Here is a 20412-nt window from a genome sequence, read left to right as displayed (position 1 = left end):
GTGTGGTGATGTGTGGTTTTATTTTACAAGTTAGTAAAAATGTACAAATGAGTAAAAAAAAAATGCACAAAAATCATTGATTCTTTCACCAGAAGTCATCTTCCTCTTCTTTGGGTGAATTTAATGCAGCACTGCAAGGAAATCAACATTGATTTATAATTAAAAAAGAAAATCCTAAAACTGAAAAGTATATCTTTCAAAGAAACATATATATAGCTTGAAATTGTAATATTTGAGCTTTTATAAGATCTTAAATCAACTGAAATAGTTTGAGGTTACCTTCGTTCTGTGTCGTCATTAAAACTAATGTTTTCTGGGCTTGTTTGTCCCGCCTCCTCTCTATGAGGACTCTATAACGAAAATACAAAAAAGTCACCATGAAATAGAAATTATGTTTTTAAAAGTACCAGGCTTCAGTCAACTTGGTTCCCCCACCTCTTCACGCTGCTTCCCTCTTGCTTCCAGGACCATCTTCATGTACTTCTCTAGTGGATTTTCATCTTTCATCTCCTCTTTCTTCTGCCTATCATCCTCTTCACTTTCTTCTTCCTCCTCTTCTGGTTGCTCTACTTTCTGCAAAAGCTGTTTTGAGCAAAAAAAGGTCCATATTTTTGTAAGTTATTCAGAAAAGTTCAAATAAATAATTTTCCTTAAAGTCCCTTGACAATCATCTTTTGATCTATTTAAAAAATTATATTTTAACAATGATTATGCTGTTTCTAGCCAAAACAAAAAAAAAAGTAATTTGTTTTATAGAGAAAAGCAGGAATTCATTAGAAATTTGCTTCTGAGCTGTGAGTGGGGTCGCTGAGCAACCCCGCCCCACTTCCCCTCCCCATTGCTCTGTTTAAATGTTTTACTTCTAGCTAACAGCCCCTCTCACGCTCTCACAAAAATGGCGAGCAATATTAGAGCTATCCAGCTGTACGGTTTTGATCCGGATTCCGAGGAAATCTATTTAGCTACAAGGGGATGCATCAGAATGGAGTGGAGCCCATTTTCTACGACACAAATATCCTTTTTCAAACTGCCTTTTTTCATCTGATTCACAACAATCTGAATAAAGAAATACAATTATGAGCTTAATTTCCTTAATATATGTCCTCCTCCATGAGAAAAATGCCACAAGAACATGTTAAAAACGCCATTTTCTTCAGATTGGGTCCTAAACTTCGTCTAAATCAACATTTACCGTCTCTTTCTCTAGCCTCTCCAGTTCCTCCAGTTCTTGTTGCTCTCGCTCCTTGGCTTCTTCCAGCTCCCTCTCTCGTTTTTCTTGTCTTTCTTTGCGCTCTTTTTCCCACCTCTGCTCCTCAACATCTTCCTCTTGGACTCTGACAGACTCACTCGATGTTTGTGGCGTGTTTGGGGAACCTTTGAATTGAAATGAGTAGATTTACAGTCTCTTTAGACTCCAAGTATCATCATGGATGCAAAAGAAACAAACAGAGCCATGTGGATTTGAGAAAATGTAGTGCAATATGAACAATAATTTGAGGTTATGAACAAAAGTGTGGGTTATTACTGGGAGGAACTCACCCTCTGGAGCCTCAGAGTCGCCTCGGTCCTCTGGGAGGTCCTGTGGGTGGGGGGTGGAGGGGCCATCGGGGGCCTTCTCAGAGAGAGGGCCAGCAGTGTCCAGGAGAAGCTCTGGAATGTGGCTGGACTCTATAGAGGGACACGCACAAAGAGATCTTTTATGCGGCACCATAATGAAACCGGGCCAGAGGACCGGCACAGAATTCATAATCAGCTTGTCCCTCATCTTCATCATTGTGCCGGGCCGCTGAAAGGACACTTTGGAGGCCGGTCTCACACTCACTCATTAAAAATAAGGGAAGAAATCTAGTTAAGCTCCGTCCAGCATTTTGGTTCTTCGGTTTTTTGCGTACAAAACTGTAGGTGTCAACACACTACTTAAAATAATTGATGACTAATTTAATAGTCGATTAATCGACTATTAAGATAACGAACGACTAATTTAATAGCCGATTAGTCGTTACTTTAAATTATATGGAGTCAGGGTGTAGTAAAGTTGAAAGTTATAATGGTATTATGCTAGCTTTTTGGACTATCTTGAGTTTTTTTAGACTATTTCGGAGTTTAGCTAATATTTCAGCTCCATGCTAGCTGGTTTGGGCTAACTTAAGCTTTTTATTTATTTATTTATTTTTAAGTCTTTTAGGCTGTTTTGGAATTTAGCTAATATTTCAGCTACATGCTAGCAATTTTGGCTAATTTAGGCTTTTATTTATTTTTTAGACTTTAACTAATATTTTAGCAGGCTTTAGCATTTTCAGCTATCGTCACTAGCATCTTTAGCAACCAAATTCAGCTTACAGCATGTACACTAGCATTAGCTAGCATATATCTAGTTCTTAGTTCGTTTAAAGCTAACGATGGTTAAGATGCGTGTTTTACATCCACTTTGCGATGACTTGATTAGTCGACGAATCGGAAAAAATAATCAGTGATTTGTCAACTACTAAAATAATTGTGGCAGCACTACAACACACAAAAGCACATGTGATAAATTTAAAATTCTGTTATTTGGTTTCAACATTTTTCTTTTACCAAGGATTTCTGTAAGATCTTCAAGCTTGATCTTCTCTGGCTGTGGGGACGACTCCGAGCTGGAGAACACCGGCTTCGACTCCAAAGGACTGAAAGAAACAGGAATAAACATGAGGCTATTAATATGCTACACCTGTACAGAATGAGAGGCAGACACGCAGCTTCACAGCGTCCTTGTCAAAGTCACGGCAGATGGTACCTGGACTGCTCTCGCACCGTGCTCTTGAGCTGGGGACTGCGAGGAGGGCTGATCTCGGGAGAGAAGTCGGCAGCGGCGGAGGTGGCGGCCTGTTTGATGGATCCGTCACTGAGCAGCTGAGGGGACGCAGCCGGAGACACGACCGCCTCTGACAGAGGAACAGCCGTCTGTTAGGAAACAACTCTGCCACTGGGGAGTCATCATTCTCAAAATGACTTTCATAGGAACTTATGGAACAGCACTTAGAACAGATCGACATTTTCCTGAAGGTACCTTCTGCACTTTTTCTGTGACGCTTCTTCCTGGTGGATGAGTGCTCTGATGAAACCACGCTTTCATCCTGAGCTGGTTCTGTTCTGATAAATAAGGGCTCAGCCAAAGACTGGTGAGTGTGAGCAGCTCTGTGGAGCTGGTCATAGTCGTCTGATGAAGTCAGCCTTGGGTCTCCAGCGGGTGCAAAGCTTCCTGGGTCATCAAATACCAGAATGGGGGGCTGGACTCTTTGAGGAGAGAGTGGACTAAATGGGGACTTTGATTGGTGTGAATGGTGCGAGTCTTGTTGCCCTGTATGGGTGCTGTTGTGATGTGAGGGACGTGCCTGCTTTAGTAAAAAGGGTTTTGGGGAGGTTCTGCGTGAGAGGGAGTGCACTGCCCTCTGCTGGTGAATCCTGTACGCCTCCTCCAGGCTCTCGGCCTCCTCCTGCAGCTCTTGGATCCGAGTCTTGGCGTCGGTCACCAGCTCCATGTCGGGGTCGTGAGAATCACACCAGGATGTCTTGTGTCCTTGCGAGGTCCTGCCTGCTTTCCAGTGATTGCGATAGCCCGGCGTGGCCCCCAGCAGACCTCTGTCCACGTAGATATCAGGGGGAACCAGCTTGTCGGGGCTGAGCTCCAACACTGAGCGGTCAACAAGAGACGGCTTGGGGTTACGCAGCACTTCATTTTCAAGAGCTGTCGGTATTGATGCACGCACACAGAGGGAAATGAAGGAGAGAAAACAGAAAAGGGATGCTGAGAAAACCCGACCACCATTAAAACATCCAGAAACAAAGAAAAACTAACTAAAGTCTACAGTTGTAATGCTAGTAGTCGTTCACTAAGAGTTTTTGGGGCATGTTTAAAAATTAAACATTTCTACTCATGCAAGAAAATACAAGTTTACAATGTAAGAAGCGTGCACAACTGAAATGAATGTAGTTTACAGGGACTAAGTCCAAATTCCCTTACAGACGATATAGTGCAGAACTACCCAGAGCCTTGGATTTTAATCCAATACCATGCTAATTATTTTTGTATTCCTTAAAAATCCTCTCCAATCGTCATTTGAGCTTTTTTAAAAGTGTTCCCAGTGACGTTTTTAGCCAAAAAAAAAAGAAAACAGTCGTTTTCTAGGACATAGTTTCTGCAGAGCGGCAGGAGTTCATTAGAAATTTGAGTTGTGGGCGGGACAAATGGCGACAGCAACCCCACCCCCTTTTCGATCCCGAGAGGTCAGAGCAGAAAACTTGTGACCTGCGTATTTTCTACAAATAAGCTTTTTTACAAACTGTATTTTTGCATCTGCTCCTGATTGATAACAATTGAACAAAGTAATACTCAGAAATGCAATTTTTAACTTAATTTTCTAAATATATGTCGTCCATCATTATAAAAAAAATGCTACAAGAGCTTAAAGAGTTAAAAACACCAAAAATACAATTTTCCGCAGAGTAGGTCTTCAAATGCCAAATATGACATCATCCACTTCCTAAAATAAAAATCTAATGAGTGTGAAAATTTTATGAAGACTGTTTATGAATCTACATTTTCTGATGGGGAAAGTTGGATGATTTATAAAAAAAAACAAACTAAAAATGTTCAAACACAATGCATGGATGCACACTAGTTTTTTGGAGACTTCTGGGAAATTTTGGAATAGTAGATTCAGACTTCCTTAGTCGTGAGTGAATTTGGACATAGCCTGAGATATTCTCCTCTCACATGTTCCATGGTACCTTGCTGAGTGTGTTGAAGCTTCATCTTCAGCTCTTCAACATAAATACTCATCCTTTGGGATCTCTCCTGGTGATCCAAGAGCTCAGCTCTGAGCTGAGCAGAGCGGTCCAACTGCAGGAAGCAGACAAAAACATCTTCAACTAATGATGTGGCCGATCTGTGCAAAGTACAGGACAAAGACTGGCAACAGGAAAAACAATAAAGATGAAAAAAAAACAAGCAGTTTCCCACAGTCCGTTCACTGACCTCATTTTGAAGCTGGGCCTGCAGCACCTGCCTCTGGTTGTCAAACTCTTCCTCATCCAGTCTGCGGGCGCTCTGCAGGCGCTGCAGCTCCACCTGCAGAGCCAGCTCCTCTTTAGATGGCGTGGCCATTTCTGAAATAGACATTATCAGATTGAAAACAATCCAAAAGAAATAATATCTAAAAAGCTGCACCTCTAACTGAAAGGTCAAAACATATTTGTGCCTTTTTCTACCCATTTCATCAGCAGAATGAATACTGTACCCCCATAAAGAGGAGGACTTTTGATGTGGGGTTGATAGAGAGCTCCTGTTCCTGCTCACATTCATCCCACTTCTCAACCGACTTCTTTAGCTGGTTGTCTGCGGAGCTACAATCTCCTCACAGAGGCCCCCCATTGACAGGCAAGACACACTCACAAAGACTCAGCCAGAGGCAGGGGGACAGATTACCATGAATGCTTCACAGTACACTGAACCTCCCAGTCGTGAAAGGGCCGGGACTCTGAATGCTTGATGAGAACGGGATTTATATTTGGCATGAAAAAATAAAAGCCCTAAAAATTTATAGTTGTGCTTTTGCTCCCTGTTTTAGTTTAAGACCTACTCCAATAAAAATTATAATGTTTTTAGCATGTTCTTGGCATTTTTCTGATGATGGAGGACATATACAAACAAGCTCAAAATTGTATTCCTAAGGAATTCTTTATTCAAAATTAGGGCTGCAACAATTAGTTGACTAATCGACTATTAAAATAAATAGTCGACGACTACACTTTTTGGACTTTTTTGGCATTGATTAAGGTTTATCATGCTGTTTTGGAGTTTGGCTAATATTTCAGCAACATGCTAGCTGTTTTGGCTAATTTAGGCTTTTTTTGGGCTATTTTGGAGTTTAGTTTAGTTGATATTTCAGATACATGCTAGCTGTTTTGGCTAATTTAGGTTTTTTTTTAATATATTTTTAGGCCATTTTGGAGTTCAGCTATTTTTTCAGCAACATGCTAACTGTTTTGGCTAATCTAGGCTTTTTTTTAAGGCTATTTTAGAGTTTAGCTGATATTTCAGCTACATGGTAGCTGTTTTGGCTAATTTAGGCTTTTTTTTTGTTTCTTTAGGCTATTTTGGAGTTTAGCTAATGTATCAGCAACATGCTAGCTGTTTTGGCTAACTCAGACCCTTTTTCCGTTTTTAAGCTAATATGGCATTTATCTATTATTTTAGCTGGCTTTCAGCTTCAGCGTTTTCCACTACTAGCTGTAGCAATTTCAGCTATCAACTTCAGCATTTTTATCTATCAGCACTAGCATCTTCAGTGGCCAAATTCAGCTTTCACCATCCACACTAGCATTATTGCAGGTAATGCTATATATCTAGTTTTTAGTTAGTTAAAAGCTAATGATGGTCAAGATGTGTGCCAATAAACTCCTACAGAAACTATGATCAAGAAAACAATAAAGATTTTTTTATTATCCCTAAAAATTGCATAAATCTTAATTTAAAGACCACTGGGAAGGTTTTTAAAAAAGATTAAAAGATGATTGAAGAGGTTTTTAAAGAAGCTTCTTATCAGATGGATGTGAAGAAATGACGTGGATAGCATCCCTGAAGGAGGTCGTCTCTCCTCACCTGCATGGAGACGGCGGTTCTCCTCTCTGATGTCTTCCAGCTGCTTTTTCAGCAGCTGCGTCTGCCCCTGCAGCTCTGTTCTTTCTCTCCTCAAACTGGGGTAGTCGCTTGTGCTCTCCACTCGTTCCCTCAACAAGTCTTTCTGCTGAGTCAGCAGGGAGATCTGCTGCTGTGCCGTGTCAAGCTCGGCCTGAAAACCAGAGAGGACATACAATGAAACGGCAAGTGACCGAATCAAGGAAGCTTAAAACTTATCGTGCTAGACTGAACGCAACACAAAAAAACACTGGGGATTTCATAACTGAGTCCAAATGTAAAAACAGTGGTTCTTTCTCCCTCCAGAAAAACCTTAACTTATGTTGACCTGCAGCTGTTTCAGTTTGGCACACGTTCTGCTGTGTTCTTCTAATTGGGCATCAACTGCAGCGGATTCCTGCTGGATTCGAGCTGTTTCAACTGAGGAAAAAAATGATTTGAAAAATGAAAACAGGACAATAAAAATCAGTAATACATCATTAGTTGTAGAATAAAATACTTGCCTTTGTTTCTGCTCTCGTTTTCTGTGAGTTTTTCTGTTCTTTTGATGAACTCTTCCTTCAACTCAAGCTGATACCTGATCAGTTTATTGAAAATAAAATAGTGTTAACATTTAATATCCAAACTTTTCTTTTTGTTACAAAAAACCATGCATATTAAATTATATTTATAGCTGTTTCAAGATATTTATGCGACAATAAAACCATTTCAATGTGTTCCTAATGATCATCAAAACAAATATATTGACAGCTTTGCTGCGTAAACACAACAGCGACATCCTGTGGAGATGATCTGAACTTGCAGATTTGACAGCCTCTTTTTTTATCTTTTACATTAAAAAAATAAAATATTAACGTGAAAACTACCTGGATAGTTCATTTTTCAGCTTTTGCTCATACGTGTCCTCCATGGTTTTCACAGCCAGTTCTCTCCTCCTCATGAGCTCTTCAGTGGTCTTGACTTTCTCAGCATGAATCTGACACGTCCTATGCAAGAAAGACAGACTTTTATTCAATCGGCAGCTTGAAAATAGATAAAAGTGAAGTAAAAAGCAGAGATCTTACTTTTCAAATGCTTCCATTCTCATCCTCAGTTCATTTTCTCTGTTACGGAGGGTTTCGATTTCTTTCAGCGTGGACTGTCTCTGCATGTACATGTCTTTATCTTCAATCTAACAAAATACATCTTATCAGTCAACAAGACTGTCCAACTTTAGAGTTTGTGTTTATGTGCAAATATTGAATGCACATTTACAGCTTTGAGATATGTATAGTAAGTAAAAGAAGTATATATGTATTTTCTATGTCACAAATACTCTTCTCCAAAAGCATTTTTTCACCTGCTTTTGATTCACCATGATTTGAATAAAGAAGTACTCACAAATGCAATTTTGAGGTTCATTTACTTCACATATGTCTTCTATCATCAGAAAAATGCCATAAGAACATGCTAAAACACGGTTTGCATCAGAGTAGATAGAAAATCATAAAATTTGATGAAGAAAGTTAAATTCTAATTAGCTAATCAAGTTCTGATAAACAATAAAAATGAACATTTTTGTGTTTAATACAAAACAAATGAGGAGCACATTAGCTATGGCCAAAAAAATAAACAAAGATTTCATCCTTTCTATTTTTTTGCAACTTTTAAGAGTAAGGAAATACAAATAAAAAAAATAATAGTAATATTGTTACAAATATTTACCTCTTTCTGCTTTTGCAAGCCCTCAATGGCGTTCTTTTCTCTCTCCATCAATGCTTTTGCCTTCATTTCATAGTTTCTCTCCAGGTCTCGCTTCAGGTTATCAAATTCCTTATGGAATTTTGACTTTTCTTCCAGCCTCACCTTAGATATTTCAACGTCTTTAAAATGATGCAGCTTGAAAAAGAGGACAAATTCAGAAACAACGGTTTGCGTGCAGAAAACAAGCATACATCTGTGTGAATAATAAAAACCTTTGCATTCATTGCAGCCTCCATCTGTGCCTCAACTTCTCTCTTATATGCAGCAAGTTTGGATTGAAATGAAAACATTTGGTCCTTATTGAAATGTTCATATTCCTTATCAATCGTCTTCATCTTCTCCACTGCGAATGACAAACAAATATTAAACCTGTGCTGTTGTTTTTAATTGTTCACATTGATAATGTGTCTTCATACCAAGAGATTCGCCGTAGTTTGTGGTCGTCTGAGCATCTGCATTGTGGCGTGGACTGGGAGCATTATGGGATGTCAGATGTGTCAAAAGGCTGAAGAGGAAGCCTGTTGATGGGAGTCAAACATCAAAGCCAGAACTTTTGAAATTGGAGCAAAACATGTGAAAGAATATTTAACAAACCTTTGTTGTTTTCTTTATATGCCTGTGAGTTACAAAAATGTATAGCATCAGTACACTTAAGTTTATTTTAGATAAGGTTTTATTAAAATGTGTTGATTACCAAAGATTTGTACAGTGATGACTCAGGGTTAATCTTGAGAAACTGAAGGAGGTCATCTTTCTTTAAAACCTAAACAAAAACAAAGATCTTCATTTTAAGTTTGTTCCTCACATTTACAATCACATGACAAAACAATGAGTCTTATATACCTTGTCTTTACTTAAACCGCTTTCAGGGTAGAACACAGAAAGCGTGTACTCATAACCTGATGCTTGGAGGTGATCAGCTATGATGCTGTTACAGCCTGAAGCTATTGCAGAATCAGTCTTCAGGGGGACCAGCCTGGGAACCGGTGCCTGTCCCGTTAACGGTGGATGCTTCAACTCCTGGATGAGCTGATTCCGCAGCTGCGCCTGAACCACATCCAGAGAAAAGCTACAGAGACGGTGGAATAAACGAACCGACAACCACGCACATGCAACTTACTTTGAGGGAATCGAGAACGCCTTTGCTTTTGAAGGTTTGGTACAGTCTTTTTCTGAGTTCCTCTGGGGAAAACGCCTCGTCTTGTTTGGACGCTGACATAACAGCGAAGAGTGAAAAATAAAACCTTGTTTCCAAACACACCTTTCGATTTAGTTAAATTAGTTAATAAAAAAAATGTAAGACGAGAAGAAACTATCGACTTGGCAAACAATCGTTAGGGAAACCATTTAAATCCGTCAACGGTCTACTCGATTCAGGCGCATGATTATGACGTCACTAAACAGATTACCAAATTACAAAATAAATAAACAAAATAAAACTTAAATGTGTATGTTTTGTTGTAATAACTGTTTAATAAATTCAATTTTCCCCTTAATATAAAATATACATTTATTATTTCTAGTTGTCAAAATTATAAATTTCACGTGATCAATGCGTCATCTTTATGCGACTCTGCTTTGACTCCCAGGAAGCAGATTTCAACAAAAGTCTATTTGTTGCCTTAAAAACATATGTAAGAATGAACTCTTTATTTCTTTATATATTTGTTTTAAAACAAATTAGAGCTGTAAAATAATTTACTCAATGCATCTTATGAGCGATCGATATTAGCCTGCTAGCTAAAAATCATCGCAGTCCTTTCCGTAATTTTGAAAACTAAATCTCTTGACGCCCTCGTTGTTGTTTGGGTTTTTGTTGGTTTCAGAGGAATTGTAGGTTTGGTATAAAGAAGACAAGACGATGTCGGGGAGTTTTTACTTCGTCATGGTTGGGCATCGTGACAATCCTGTGTTTGAGATGGAGTTTTTGCCAACTGGAAAAGCTGAAGCTAAGGTAAATATACTTATAAATACCTGACCATATGAGCATTTAAACTTAGCTAAACTGTTGAATTTCTTTTTTTGTATTAGTACTAATGCCCTTTTTAAGGGGCTAGTCTGGTTTTATAACTCATTCATTTAATGTTTATTATTTTTATGTGCTGCATATTTCATGCTGTACGTACACTTCAATTAAAGTTTGTCTCTTCTTCTTCCTTTTATCTTCATTGTGTATTTTTTTGTAAATACTGTGGTTGACATTTGATTTGACCCAGTAAGCATTATTTTATTTTAACTTATACAAATCTAATATCTTCCAGGACGATCACCGTCACCTGAACCAGTTCATTGCTCATGCAGCCTTGGATTTGGTGGATGAAAACATGTGGCTCTCCAACAACATGTACTTGAAAACTGTTGACAAGTTTAACGAGTGGTTTGTTTCAGCTTTTGTTACAGCAGGTCATATCCTTTGAATGTTTCAATAGTATTGAAGTGACTTCTCAAAGATGTAACATTATTTGTACTTAGTTGTGGCAAATGTAAACCAAACCGGTGCTTTCTTTAACCATCATCCATACAAATCCGATTCATCATGCTGCATGATGTGCGACAGGAAGACGGCATTAAAAACTTTTTTAATGATGTATATGATTTATACATTAAGGTAAATTCTTTGTTGACCGTTTACCATGATCTTGTTTAATTTATTATATTTAATCATATTTATTTTCTTCTTTTTTTGCAGTTTGCTATGAATCCATTCTACGAAATCAATGCACCAATTCGCTCCACAGCCTTTGAAAGGAAAGTCCAGTTTCTGGGAAAGAAACATCTCCAGAGTTAATCCCATAATGATTAGAATTTATTTCTGTATATATTGTCTACCAATCACACTCATTTTTGCACTTTCCTGTTCCTACAAATGAATTCAGCAGAAATTCTGGCTTGTATAAAATGTCATCTTATCTTTAACTTCATGCTAATCATTTGATTAGTATTGATGGCTTGTGTTTACTTGTTATATACAAAACACTCATTAAAAAAGGAAAAAAAAACATCTTGTACTTTGACATCATTAAATCTCTTGATTTGTTGCCTCTAAGATAAGGCTCTGGTTGATCACTTGAGTAATAAACCTAACGAGTAATCATCAGGCTACAAAGCAAGAGTGCCAGACAGTTTAAAGGGTGTTTATTGATCATTCAGCATATAGTAGTAGAACTGAATATCTTAATTTGAACAACATTTAAACCAAAACCAAAATACTAGTTCATGTTTAATCTTCAGTTGCTGACAAAAGACTTTTAGCCATAAAACAGAGTTAAGAGTGCTTCATACAGTTCACACGAGGAACACAGCAACGACCAAAATAATCATAACCATCGCTTAATTTCAGTAGATTAATTAAATGGTTCCCGATGGTTACTTTTTAATATTAAAAGCAACTTAAAAAAAAGTTTTTTTCCAACACAAAATGCAACTTGATGTTTGCTTCATGTTACAGAACATTCTGATGCAAAACCTTATTGTGCACAAATAGCAAGATTTTATTTTTAAATATTAAGCTTTTATTTAGTCATGAAAAGCAGTGCAATAACTATTTAACTCCCATGTTTCAAGGTTTGTTTAGAGATTTTTATGTGCAGGTATATTTTAAATATAAATATTTGTAATTAGACCACTGTGGTATTTAGAAACACAGTTCAGAAACCCTATAATAGATGCAGATACCAAACAGTACAGGTCTGAACACAATTTTTTTTGGAGAAGCAAGTCATTTATGATGAGGAAAAATCCATTTAAGAACAAGGAAGTTTCTGATATACACAGATTTTCTTGATTTAGCAAAGAATCTCAACGTCTACTCTAGTAAAGCTTGCCTTAGGGACTGTGGCAGAGCCCAATTCATGCATCAGTGCTTCGAGGTTATGTGTGAATAGAACATGTACGGATTTAGTGTTTCTTCTCTGACGATGGAGCAGAAGTCCAAGAATTTGCTTTTAGCTTATCAAAAAGTGTCAGTAGCCTTGTTTGAGTAAAATACAGCAATGAACGCCAACGTTTTAATTCTCACAGATTCATACGAGGTGGCCCCTTTAACAACAGGCTGCAGCAGAGCGGGGCTTTCGGTGGAGCTTCACTGTGTCCGTAGGGATGAGGTGAACTGTTCTTTCTTCCACTGCCAGCACTCTGCGCACTGCTTCTTCAAAGGCTACTGCTACATTGGTGGCATCTTTGGCACTGGTCTCGTAATAAGGATAATCACCGTTCTCCTGGCACCACTGCCGGGCCTCCTCGGTCGAGACCTGCCGCTCCGCCACATCCACCTTGTTGCCCAAGACGACGAACGGGAACTTTTCCGGCTCTTTGACATCAGCATAATAAATGAACTCCTTCTTCCAGTTGCCCAAGTTGAGGAAACTCTGGTGATCGTCCACGCTGAAGGTGAGTAGGCAGCAGTCAGAGCCACGATAGAAAGGAGTCCTCAGGCTTCGGAAGCGCTCCTGACCCGCAGTGTCCCAGATCTGCAGGGTAACCTGGCGGCTGTCCACCTCCAGGTCTTTGTTTAGGAACTCCACGCCGATGGTGTGGAAAAGGTGGGCATCAAATTTGTTGGTGACGTAGCGATTCATTATGGAGCTCTTTCCCACACCTCCATCACCCAGCAAGATGACTTTCAGCAAGGATGTTTTTGTTGTCATGGCTCTTCAAAGCTTATCACCACTCCTAAAATAACTTTTGGCAAACAGGAAAAACAAACGATTAGTGATATTTGGAACAAAAAGACAAGAAACATCTGCAGCTGGAACTCAGAATGTGTGTGTGTTTGGAGCCTTTTCGACTCACCCCAGATTGATTTCGACTTCCCTCACTTGTCCAGATCATGTGCTTTAAGCCCCGGTCCAAAGTCACATGCTAATTTGTTAAAAGTTGATTTAGGAAACCGTGCTCCAGCTTCAACAACACAACAACAAACAGTTTCCTAATTACAGACAGTTTAAGGCATTAGCGGTCCAACTAACCGGTCAGAACAGCTCTTCTGATCGGTTATCTACCCAGTGGAAATAAATATTTTAAATTTCTATAACGAGTTAGCACTCAAATGTGTATATTTTTGTGTTTCAGCCAACTAGCTGTTAGCTTAAATATTGAAAAACAAGGCAACAGCTGAGCTAATGCTACATGATACAAACTTAAATTGTGCTTCTCTCCCATGTTATTAAACAAAGCTAATAGCTGTTAACGTACCTTATTGAGTTGCTGTCGAGTCAGGTTTAAATAAAAAATATAACCAATGAAACAATGCGGATGCATCGACTGACAGCTTGTGGCGTCAGGTCTCAGCGTTTCCTGTTAAACTCCTCTGGGGGCTATGCTAAAGCTGCTAACAACTAGCTAACGATAGCTGCCTGGCTATGGCTTCGGATCACGTGATCTATTCAGTCTAGACCGCGTCACAAATCTTAATAAATAAATTAACAAATAATAAAAAAAAAAATCTGAAAAAAAGACCAAATAAAAATCTTTAAAAAAGTAATAATAATAATAATAATAATAATAATAATAATAATAGTAAAAAACCACGTTTCCAAATGAAATACCTTCAAATGTGCAGTATTCAATCTCCCCCACCAGAGGGAGCCAAACAATCTTCTTTTCAAACAAACCAATTCAATTTACACGAAGAAAACACGTGAAACAGTCAAACACAATGCATATGGGTTATTAATCCAAGGCCCACAGAAAAGCAGACACAAATACAGAAGCAAAAGTCAAATTCAAGCAAAGAACGAAGAATAAAGAGGTATTCTGGAAAGTCTTCCCAAATATGATCCCATTTTTTGTTAAGATGTATTGTGGTTTACCTTGTTTGTTTTCCCCCAAGCTATAAAGTGAAAATTGTATACATGTGAGTTTCATTTTTTACTTTTAAAATGAAAATTTTGTTAAAACCAAAGTGGTTTTCAATAATTTCACATTAGGGGAGCAGCAGAGAGAAAATTATGGTTAATTTTAGCCTTCTGGGTAACTTTTTAATTGATTTTGTGTATCTATATATATAAAAAAAATCACTCTTGTTCAGGTTTCTTTTATTGCCAGATAGCAACACAAACTCAAAGTCATTGAAAAGACTCCATATTTCACCTTAAGATTATTAAAAAAAATCAAACACAAGGAAAGAAGAAAAGTTGGCAAGATTAGAAAACTACGCTTAATGCATGAATACAGTACATATTTTATGCATCATTAATTCACCGATTATCCTGATATTAATCCAACAAAAGAGCCTTCAAAAAATTGATATTATAGAATTAAATCACCCATGATTTCACATTCCTCATGACAGAATACTGAACAAGGTGTGAGCACAATACTGTTAAAGCCATTACACAACGTATCTCCACTTTTTCCTGAGAAATATATATGTTACTGTTCAGAAAATGAATTGTGCCCGATGGAGTGATGTAGCAGCAGGTAAATAAAGTAAACTGCACTGACTGTACATGTTTTTTTTCTGTGTGGGGCTGCAATGTTTGAGAACTTTGAAGGACGACGAAGAAGAATTCATATTAAAAGGAGGCAGAATCCTCAATATGTCTTCTATGGCAGATGATGTGATCTCAGAAGATTGGACTGGAATCCTCCTGACAGGGCCCTGAGGTCAGAGCAACGTTATCCAGCCCTATTTCCCCTCCAACACCGTTTCCATGCTGAGCTTCAAAGATGATCTAAAAGGAATTCCAAACCATATTTTGAAAACACTTCCAAAATGGTCATGAGTTGATGAAACATTTACACTTTTGCTATTAATCTTGGTTTTAGAAGTATTTTTAAAGTAAGGAAACAAAAACATGAACTCACAGACTGTGGAGCTTTTTCTTTCCAGGCCACAGACAGGAGCTCCGTCTGCCAACCTTGTTCTCTGCTTTGACTCTGCTCCCAAACCGGATAAGCGCTGTTCTCCAGCAGCACCTTTAACGTTCCCACATTTTGTCCCAGGACGCGATAGTCAAACATGAGGCAGAAGCCGGCCTGCTGGGCCCGGTCACTGAGAAGCAGCTTCAACCTGGCCACATCCTCTGTCTCCCCCACAAGCCCACTCAAAGCCATGTAATACCCAGCACCTGAGAGAGATACACACCATAAATATCTGTGTCGGACCATGAAAACTGGAGGAATATCCGCATTTTGTTACCGTTGCTATGGTACGCCACAGTCCAGTCTATGTCATCCGTCTTGTCTTGGACCCATTCACATCCTCCCTGATCGAAGTTGCAGTCCAAGAAATACTCTACAGCAAAAAACAAAACCAAAAAAAATGACAAAAGTTCTCACATAAACAATCACACAACTCTAACAACATGTTGAGTTACCATCCTGAGTTTGTCCAACTTGGATTTCCTTGATGTCCTTGGACGGGCCAAACACGGACTCAAACTCCTGTGAGACTGTTTATTTGGAGTGGGAAAAAAATAGTATCTGTTAGGAAAAAAGTTCAGACTAAATAAATGTATTAAAATGTATGTAATACTAGCTATAAATCTTCAGCAACAAATTTACTTGTGGGTCCTTCAGAAAAAGTTATTCCACATTTTACTATCACCACACGTAGAGTAAAATGTTAAACCAAAAAGCAAATTTATTGAACATGAATCAAAAATTTTATTAGATGAGTACAAACTATCTCCCCTTGACACCAATTAATGTAACTTCTGTTTTAAACTCGGATGCGTATTGTGTTTTTTACATGTTTTTGTGATATTTTTTTGAGGATGGAGGACATTTATTAATAAATTTAAACAAAAAAAAGCATTTTTAAGAATATCTATTGTGAATCAGGAGCTGCAAAAATTGAAAAATTGCAATGTAGAGGGAAAGAGGGGTCGGAGCTGCTCTAGTCCCGCCCACAACTCAGAGTCACAACTCATGAGTGAATTATCTTCATCATGGGGTTAATAGTGTTTGTCTTTTGATCTTTAATTAAAAAAATACTGTAAACATTTGTAAGCTTTTTATGTTGATTTTGCATAATCATTAGTTGCTTAGTAGTTGTAATAAAACGGGAAAAGTGGTGCATTTTTAGATTAGTGCGTAAACGTTTCATTTGTAATAAAGAAAGGCTTCAAATTAAACATTTTTGATGCAGATGTAAAGGTTCGAGGGGCTTTTTTACTCTCATGTGTGGACCTGCTTCTGTCTAAAGACCTCAAATGGAACTATAGGATCTAAGTTCCACCAAACGTTAGAAAGCTTTCGCAGCAAATCACCCCTCGACAAAGAGCCTGTGGCGCTCAGACGATTGACAGCTGGGGCGATTGAACCAGCTTAGGTAAAGTGGGTCGGTGTTAGAGGGGTCTAGAGGCCTGATGACAGACATGCCCGCGGGGACTCGAGTCTGTTAGCACAACAGCTGTTTTTGAGAAAGCATAATAAAAGGCTCAGGGGTTTCGTACCTCCCTCGGCCTCCTCTCCCGGGATGGGAGGGAAAAAAAAGAAAAGAATTTTAACCTTAACGTCAGAAGAGGGAGATTCCTGTGCAGAGGTGATGAATGTTCTGGAACCTGTCTCCTCTTGTTAGCTGAGATCTAACACAGGCTACAGTTTTGTTTTAGTTCATATCCAAGTTATTGTCTCACACTTTATGAGTTTATTCTTTTGAGTTGTATTTTCTTTAAATTGAAATTTTTTTAGCCAGATTAAACAGCTTGGAGTTTGAGGGAACTTGAAGTAACAGGTCCCATTTTTCTGTGGTCAAAAGGTTAAACTTGTGTTTATTTAAGCTTCCAGATGCTGTTCAGGCAGGAGAGCAAAATCCCAGTTGAAACAAACTGAATTTGGTCACTGCATGTTTGTTCGGCCACCCACTGTGGATCCATTTCAGGATAGAAAGACTAAAAAAAAAACAAGACACTTACTGAAAACGTCTCCTCTTGGATTGAGCTTGTTGTCTTCCACTTCTTCCTCCTCCTCCTCCTCTTCTTCCTCTGTCTTTGTATCCATCTTGTTGCCAATGTAGACCCCTCCATCGTAGTCAAAAGGCTGCTGCCGGATCGTCGGAGGGGGTGTCGCAGCCGGTTCAGGTATGACGTTTTTGATGTCCTCTTTGGTCCGCTCACCTCCCAGAATCACAGGCCTCACTTGGGAGTCGGGAATGGCTGCAGGCAGGAAAAGGGAATCGGATTACACACATGGATCCTCCATCAGGAAAAAGCTTTTTGGCAGCTGTGTTGTCTGTGGGTGCTGTGCGGTCGTATTCTCTTATTAACATCCTTGCAGCTACTTACCAGTTTGGGGATTGAATAGTTTTTCCACGGGAGCTCGATCTACAGATGCGACGTCTAGGATTGCATGCACATGAAGCATTCCTCGGGATACATTAGTCTTTTCAGTGCACAGGCATGTACGCTCAGTCATGCTTTTGTAATAAAGACCCACTCCGATGAAAACTTTGTTTTTTTTTAACACATTCTTGAGGCGTTTTTGATGATGTAGAACATATTTAAAGAAAATTAAGCTCAAAATTGCATTTTTGAGTATTTTTTCCATTCAATTTGTTATGAATCAGGAGCTATTTGCGACATAGAAATTACAACACAAGCTCCCTGCTCTGAGCTCTCAGCAATAAGGAGGGGAAGAGGGGTCGGGGTTGCTCCAGCCACGCCCACACCTTTAAAGCAAATTTTTAATGAACTGCCGCTCTGTCGTACAATGTAGTATTAGGACCAGTTTACAAACAAACATTTTTTTTTTAATTACAACTTTAAATCTCCCAAATCTACGAGAAAAAAAGTTGTAACTTTTCGATTAAGAGAATAAAGTTGTACATTTATGACTTAAAAAGTCATAGGATAAATGTATGACTTTTTTTCTCATCAATTTACTCTTTTTGAAGTAACGAATTTATGACTTTAAATCTCATTAATTTACGAAAAATGTCAAATTTATGAAGAAAAAGTTGTAAATTTGCTGGAAAAAGTGGTAATTTTACAAAAAAAAGTTTTGAATTTACTATTTAAAATTTCATAAATTTATGAGAAAAATATAAAAAATGCACTTCTAAATTTTGTAAATTTACAAGAAAAAAAGTCATAAATTTTACGAGGAAAAAAGTTGTAAATTAACTAATTTAAATTTGGTAAATTTACAAAATAAAAAGTTATAAATTTACGAGAAAAAAAAAGTAGTACACTTACAGTAAAGAAGTTTTAAATTTACTATTTTAAATTTGGTAATTATACGAGAAAGAAAAGTTATAAATTTACGAGAAAAAATTAGTAAATTTACAAGATTAAAAAAAAAGGAATTTATAACTTTAAAACATGTACATTCACGAGAAAAAAGTCCTATAAACTGCTGAATTACGAGAATATATATTTAGTTGGAAAGTCATATTCTAAGTAATATAAAGTCAACTTTATGACTTTTTTCTCGTATATTTACGTGTTTTAAAGTTGTAAATTTATTACTTTAAATATTGTAAATTTACAAGAAAAAAAATAGTAAACTTGTGACTTTAAAACAAGTAAATTTACAAAAAAAAATTTTAGCTGTCAAATTATGAGAATAAAGTCATATGTGTGAGTTAAAAAGTCATACTCTAAATTCATTACTTTTTCTTCGGAAATTTAAGCGTTTTAAAGTTGTAAATTTATGACTTTAAGTCTAGTAAATTTACAAGAAAAAACTCTAGAAAAAGAAATTCGTAAATTTACGAAAAAAATTGTAAATTTGGTAGAAAAAAGTTGTAAATCTATGAGAACAAAAGTAGTAAATTTGCGAGATTTAAAGTAATAAATTTACGACTTTAAAACATGTCCTTTTATGAGAAAAAAGTTGTAACTGTTAAATTACGAGACTAAAGTCATACATTAAAAATGTATTACTTATTAACTTATTTTTCTGGTGGCCCTAATACTCTATCATACTGCTGAAACTGTCCTAAATAACGACACAGACTTTACTTTTTTTTTCTTTTTTTGCTAAAAACAGCATTATCACAATAAAAATACCACTGGGAATGCTTTCAAAATTGCTCAAAAGATGATCGGAGCGGGTCTTTAAGGTGCAGATGTTGCGTGCATTCAAATCCAGACTTAGGAAGAGTAAGGGGGTGCTTGTAAAAGTAGGAATGAGAAAGGGAACAGACGAGGTTGCACGGCGCCGAGTGTAAAAGTGAAGTGGGATTCTCGAGGCTCACCGTTGAGGGAATAATCTGCACTGCCTTTGTCTCCATCCCACGGTCTCTGATAAAATGGCTTTACTACAAAAGATAAAGGCATCTTCATTTACACTAACACCCCTGACCTTAAAATTGATATCACTTGGAAACATCTGGCTTCTTCTACTCCTGCTCCATCTTTCCTTCTGTTTTTTTTCCCCCTCAGAGAGTTTGATATAATGCATGCAGGGCCATATTTGCACAACTGCATTTTAAATCTGTGTTCATCTAATAGTAAAGCCTGTAAAAGAGCAGGAAACCAGTCTTGGCAGGTCTTGTATTTTCTGATGGTCCAAGTAAATTCTGCAGCTGCAAAACTGCTTCGACTGACTGTCGAATGAAAGAAACCTTAAACATGTGTTTTAATGTATTTTGCATCATTTTTCTTTTTTTTTTAATCAGTGTTGCAGATCTTTAATCTCACCGGAGCATTCAAAGCCGTTCCCTCGGAAGCCAGACTTGCACCTGCACTTGTAGGAACCATGAGTGTTCAGACAGACGGCGTGCCGGCTGCACTTGTGGGTACTGGCCGCACACTCATCTAGATCTGGAAGAGGAAGAGGAAGGAGTCTGCTTTCACAATCAAAGGTAGAAGCAATTGCAGATGTTTCCTGTTCAGAACACTTCCTCGTGGCTCTTACCTACACAGTCATATTTGCCATTGATGTATTTTAAATCATAGCCATCCTGGCACTTGCAGTAGTAGCTTCCAAAGGTGTTCACACATTGTCTGTTGTAGGGACAAAGGTTCTTCCCCGTTATGCATTCATCAATATCTAGTAGAGAAAGAAGAAAACATTTTTTTTTCTGTATTTAAAAATTCTCTTCA

General features: G+C 37.9%; 4 protein-coding genes and 1 long non-coding RNA gene across 9 annotated transcripts in view; 2 read left to right on the top strand and 3 right to left on the bottom strand.

Annotated features, from left to right (window-relative positions):
• Nucleotide 1: 1 nt before the first annotated feature.
• Nucleotides 2-9804, bottom strand: ofd1 (OFD1 centriole and centriolar satellite protein). 2 transcript variants are annotated; one of them, XM_024286247.2, is made up of 22 exons: nucleotides 9540-9804; nucleotides 9263-9466; nucleotides 9114-9182; nucleotides 9014-9035; nucleotides 8836-8937; nucleotides 8632-8762; nucleotides 8381-8554; nucleotides 7741-7847; nucleotides 7543-7662; nucleotides 7180-7253; nucleotides 7005-7096; nucleotides 6641-6830; nucleotides 5015-5145; nucleotides 4768-4879; nucleotides 3047-3724; nucleotides 2774-2921; nucleotides 2575-2663; nucleotides 1540-1668; nucleotides 1193-1374; nucleotides 436-582; nucleotides 280-350; nucleotides 2-131 (listed from the first exon to the last, which is right to left on the bottom strand). In XM_024286247.2, exons 1-22 carry the CDS (start codon nucleotides 9636-9638, stop codon nucleotides 86-88), a joined length of 3117 nt encoding a protein of 1038 aa, XP_024142015.1. In that variant the 5' UTR covers nucleotides 9639-9804; the 3' UTR covers nucleotides 2-85. The 2 variants fall into 2 exon arrangements, with proteins under 2 accessions (XP_024142015.1, XP_024142016.1); XM_024286248.2 differs by having other exon boundaries at nucleotides 61-131; nucleotides 3047-3670.
• Nucleotides 9435-11418, top strand: trappc2 (trafficking protein particle complex 2). Of its 2 annotated transcripts, none has more exons than XM_036209808.1 (5): nucleotides 9435-9573; nucleotides 10246-10373; nucleotides 10681-10825; nucleotides 10942-11027; nucleotides 11109-11418. In XM_036209808.1, exons 2-5 carry the CDS (start codon nucleotides 10281-10283, stop codon nucleotides 11205-11207), a joined length of 423 nt encoding a protein of 140 aa, XP_036065701.1. In that variant the 5' UTR covers nucleotides 9435-9573; nucleotides 10246-10280; the 3' UTR covers nucleotides 11208-11418. The 2 variants fall into 2 exon arrangements, with proteins under 2 accessions (XP_036065701.1, XP_024142742.1); XM_024286974.2 differs by lacking the exon at nucleotides 9435-9573 and adding an exon at nucleotides 9929-10053.
• Nucleotides 11419-11537: 119 nt separating this feature from the next.
• rab9a (RAB9A, member RAS oncogene family) lies at nucleotides 11538-14118 on the bottom strand. 2 transcript variants are annotated; one of them, XM_024286972.2, is made up of 3 exons: nucleotides 13613-14118; nucleotides 13211-13318; nucleotides 11538-13099 (listed from the first exon to the last, which is right to left on the bottom strand). In XM_024286972.2, the coding sequence occupies exon 3, from the start codon at nucleotides 13063-13065 to the stop codon at nucleotides 12460-12462; it is 606 nt and encodes a 201-aa protein (XP_024142740.1). In that variant the 5' UTR covers nucleotides 13066-13099; nucleotides 13211-13318; nucleotides 13613-14118; the 3' UTR covers nucleotides 11538-12459. The 2 variants fall into 2 exon arrangements, with proteins under 2 accessions (XP_024142740.1, XP_024142741.1); XM_024286973.2 differs by having other exon boundaries at nucleotides 13211-13279.
• A 319-nt stretch (nucleotides 14119-14437) lies between these two features.
• The window catches only part of egfl6 (EGF-like-domain, multiple 6), a 12971-nt gene continuing 6996 nt past the window's right edge, over nucleotides 14438-20412 (bottom strand). The window contains exons 6-13 of one of the 2 annotated variants that reach the window (XM_024285948.2): nucleotides 20225-20359; nucleotides 20008-20130; nucleotides 19563-19625; nucleotides 17281-17520; nucleotides 15739-15813; nucleotides 15561-15656; nucleotides 15227-15489; nucleotides 14438-15093 (exon numbers count right to left, since the gene is read on the bottom strand). In XM_024285948.2, coding sequence (XP_024141716.1) covers nucleotides 14986-15093; nucleotides 15227-15489; nucleotides 15561-15656; nucleotides 15739-15813; nucleotides 17281-17520; nucleotides 19563-19625; nucleotides 20008-20130; nucleotides 20225-20359 — 1103 coding nt within the window. In that variant the 3' untranslated portion in view covers nucleotides 14438-14985. The remainder of the gene's footprint in view (nucleotides 15094-15226; nucleotides 15490-15560; nucleotides 15657-15738; nucleotides 15814-17280; nucleotides 17521-19562; nucleotides 19626-20007; nucleotides 20131-20224; nucleotides 20360-20412) is intronic. The other variant, XM_024285949.2, reaches the window with a different exon arrangement.
• The window catches only part of LOC118597956, a 12651-nt gene continuing 12273 nt past the window's right edge, over nucleotides 20035-20412 (top strand). Inside the window, exon 1 of the long non-coding RNA XR_004946985.1 lies at nucleotides 20035-20171. This is a non-coding gene — a long non-coding RNA (uncharacterized LOC118597956). The remainder of the gene's footprint in view (nucleotides 20172-20412) is intronic.

This window comes from Oryzias melastigma, linkage group LG21 (genome assembly GCF_002922805.2).
Source record: "Oryzias melastigma strain HK-1 linkage group LG21, ASM292280v2, whole genome shotgun sequence".
NCBI lineage: Eukaryota > Metazoa > Chordata > Actinopteri > Beloniformes > Adrianichthyidae > Oryzias > Oryzias melastigma.
Note: the sequence above shows the minus strand (reverse complement) of the source record. Positions and strands in the feature narration are given on the sequence as shown.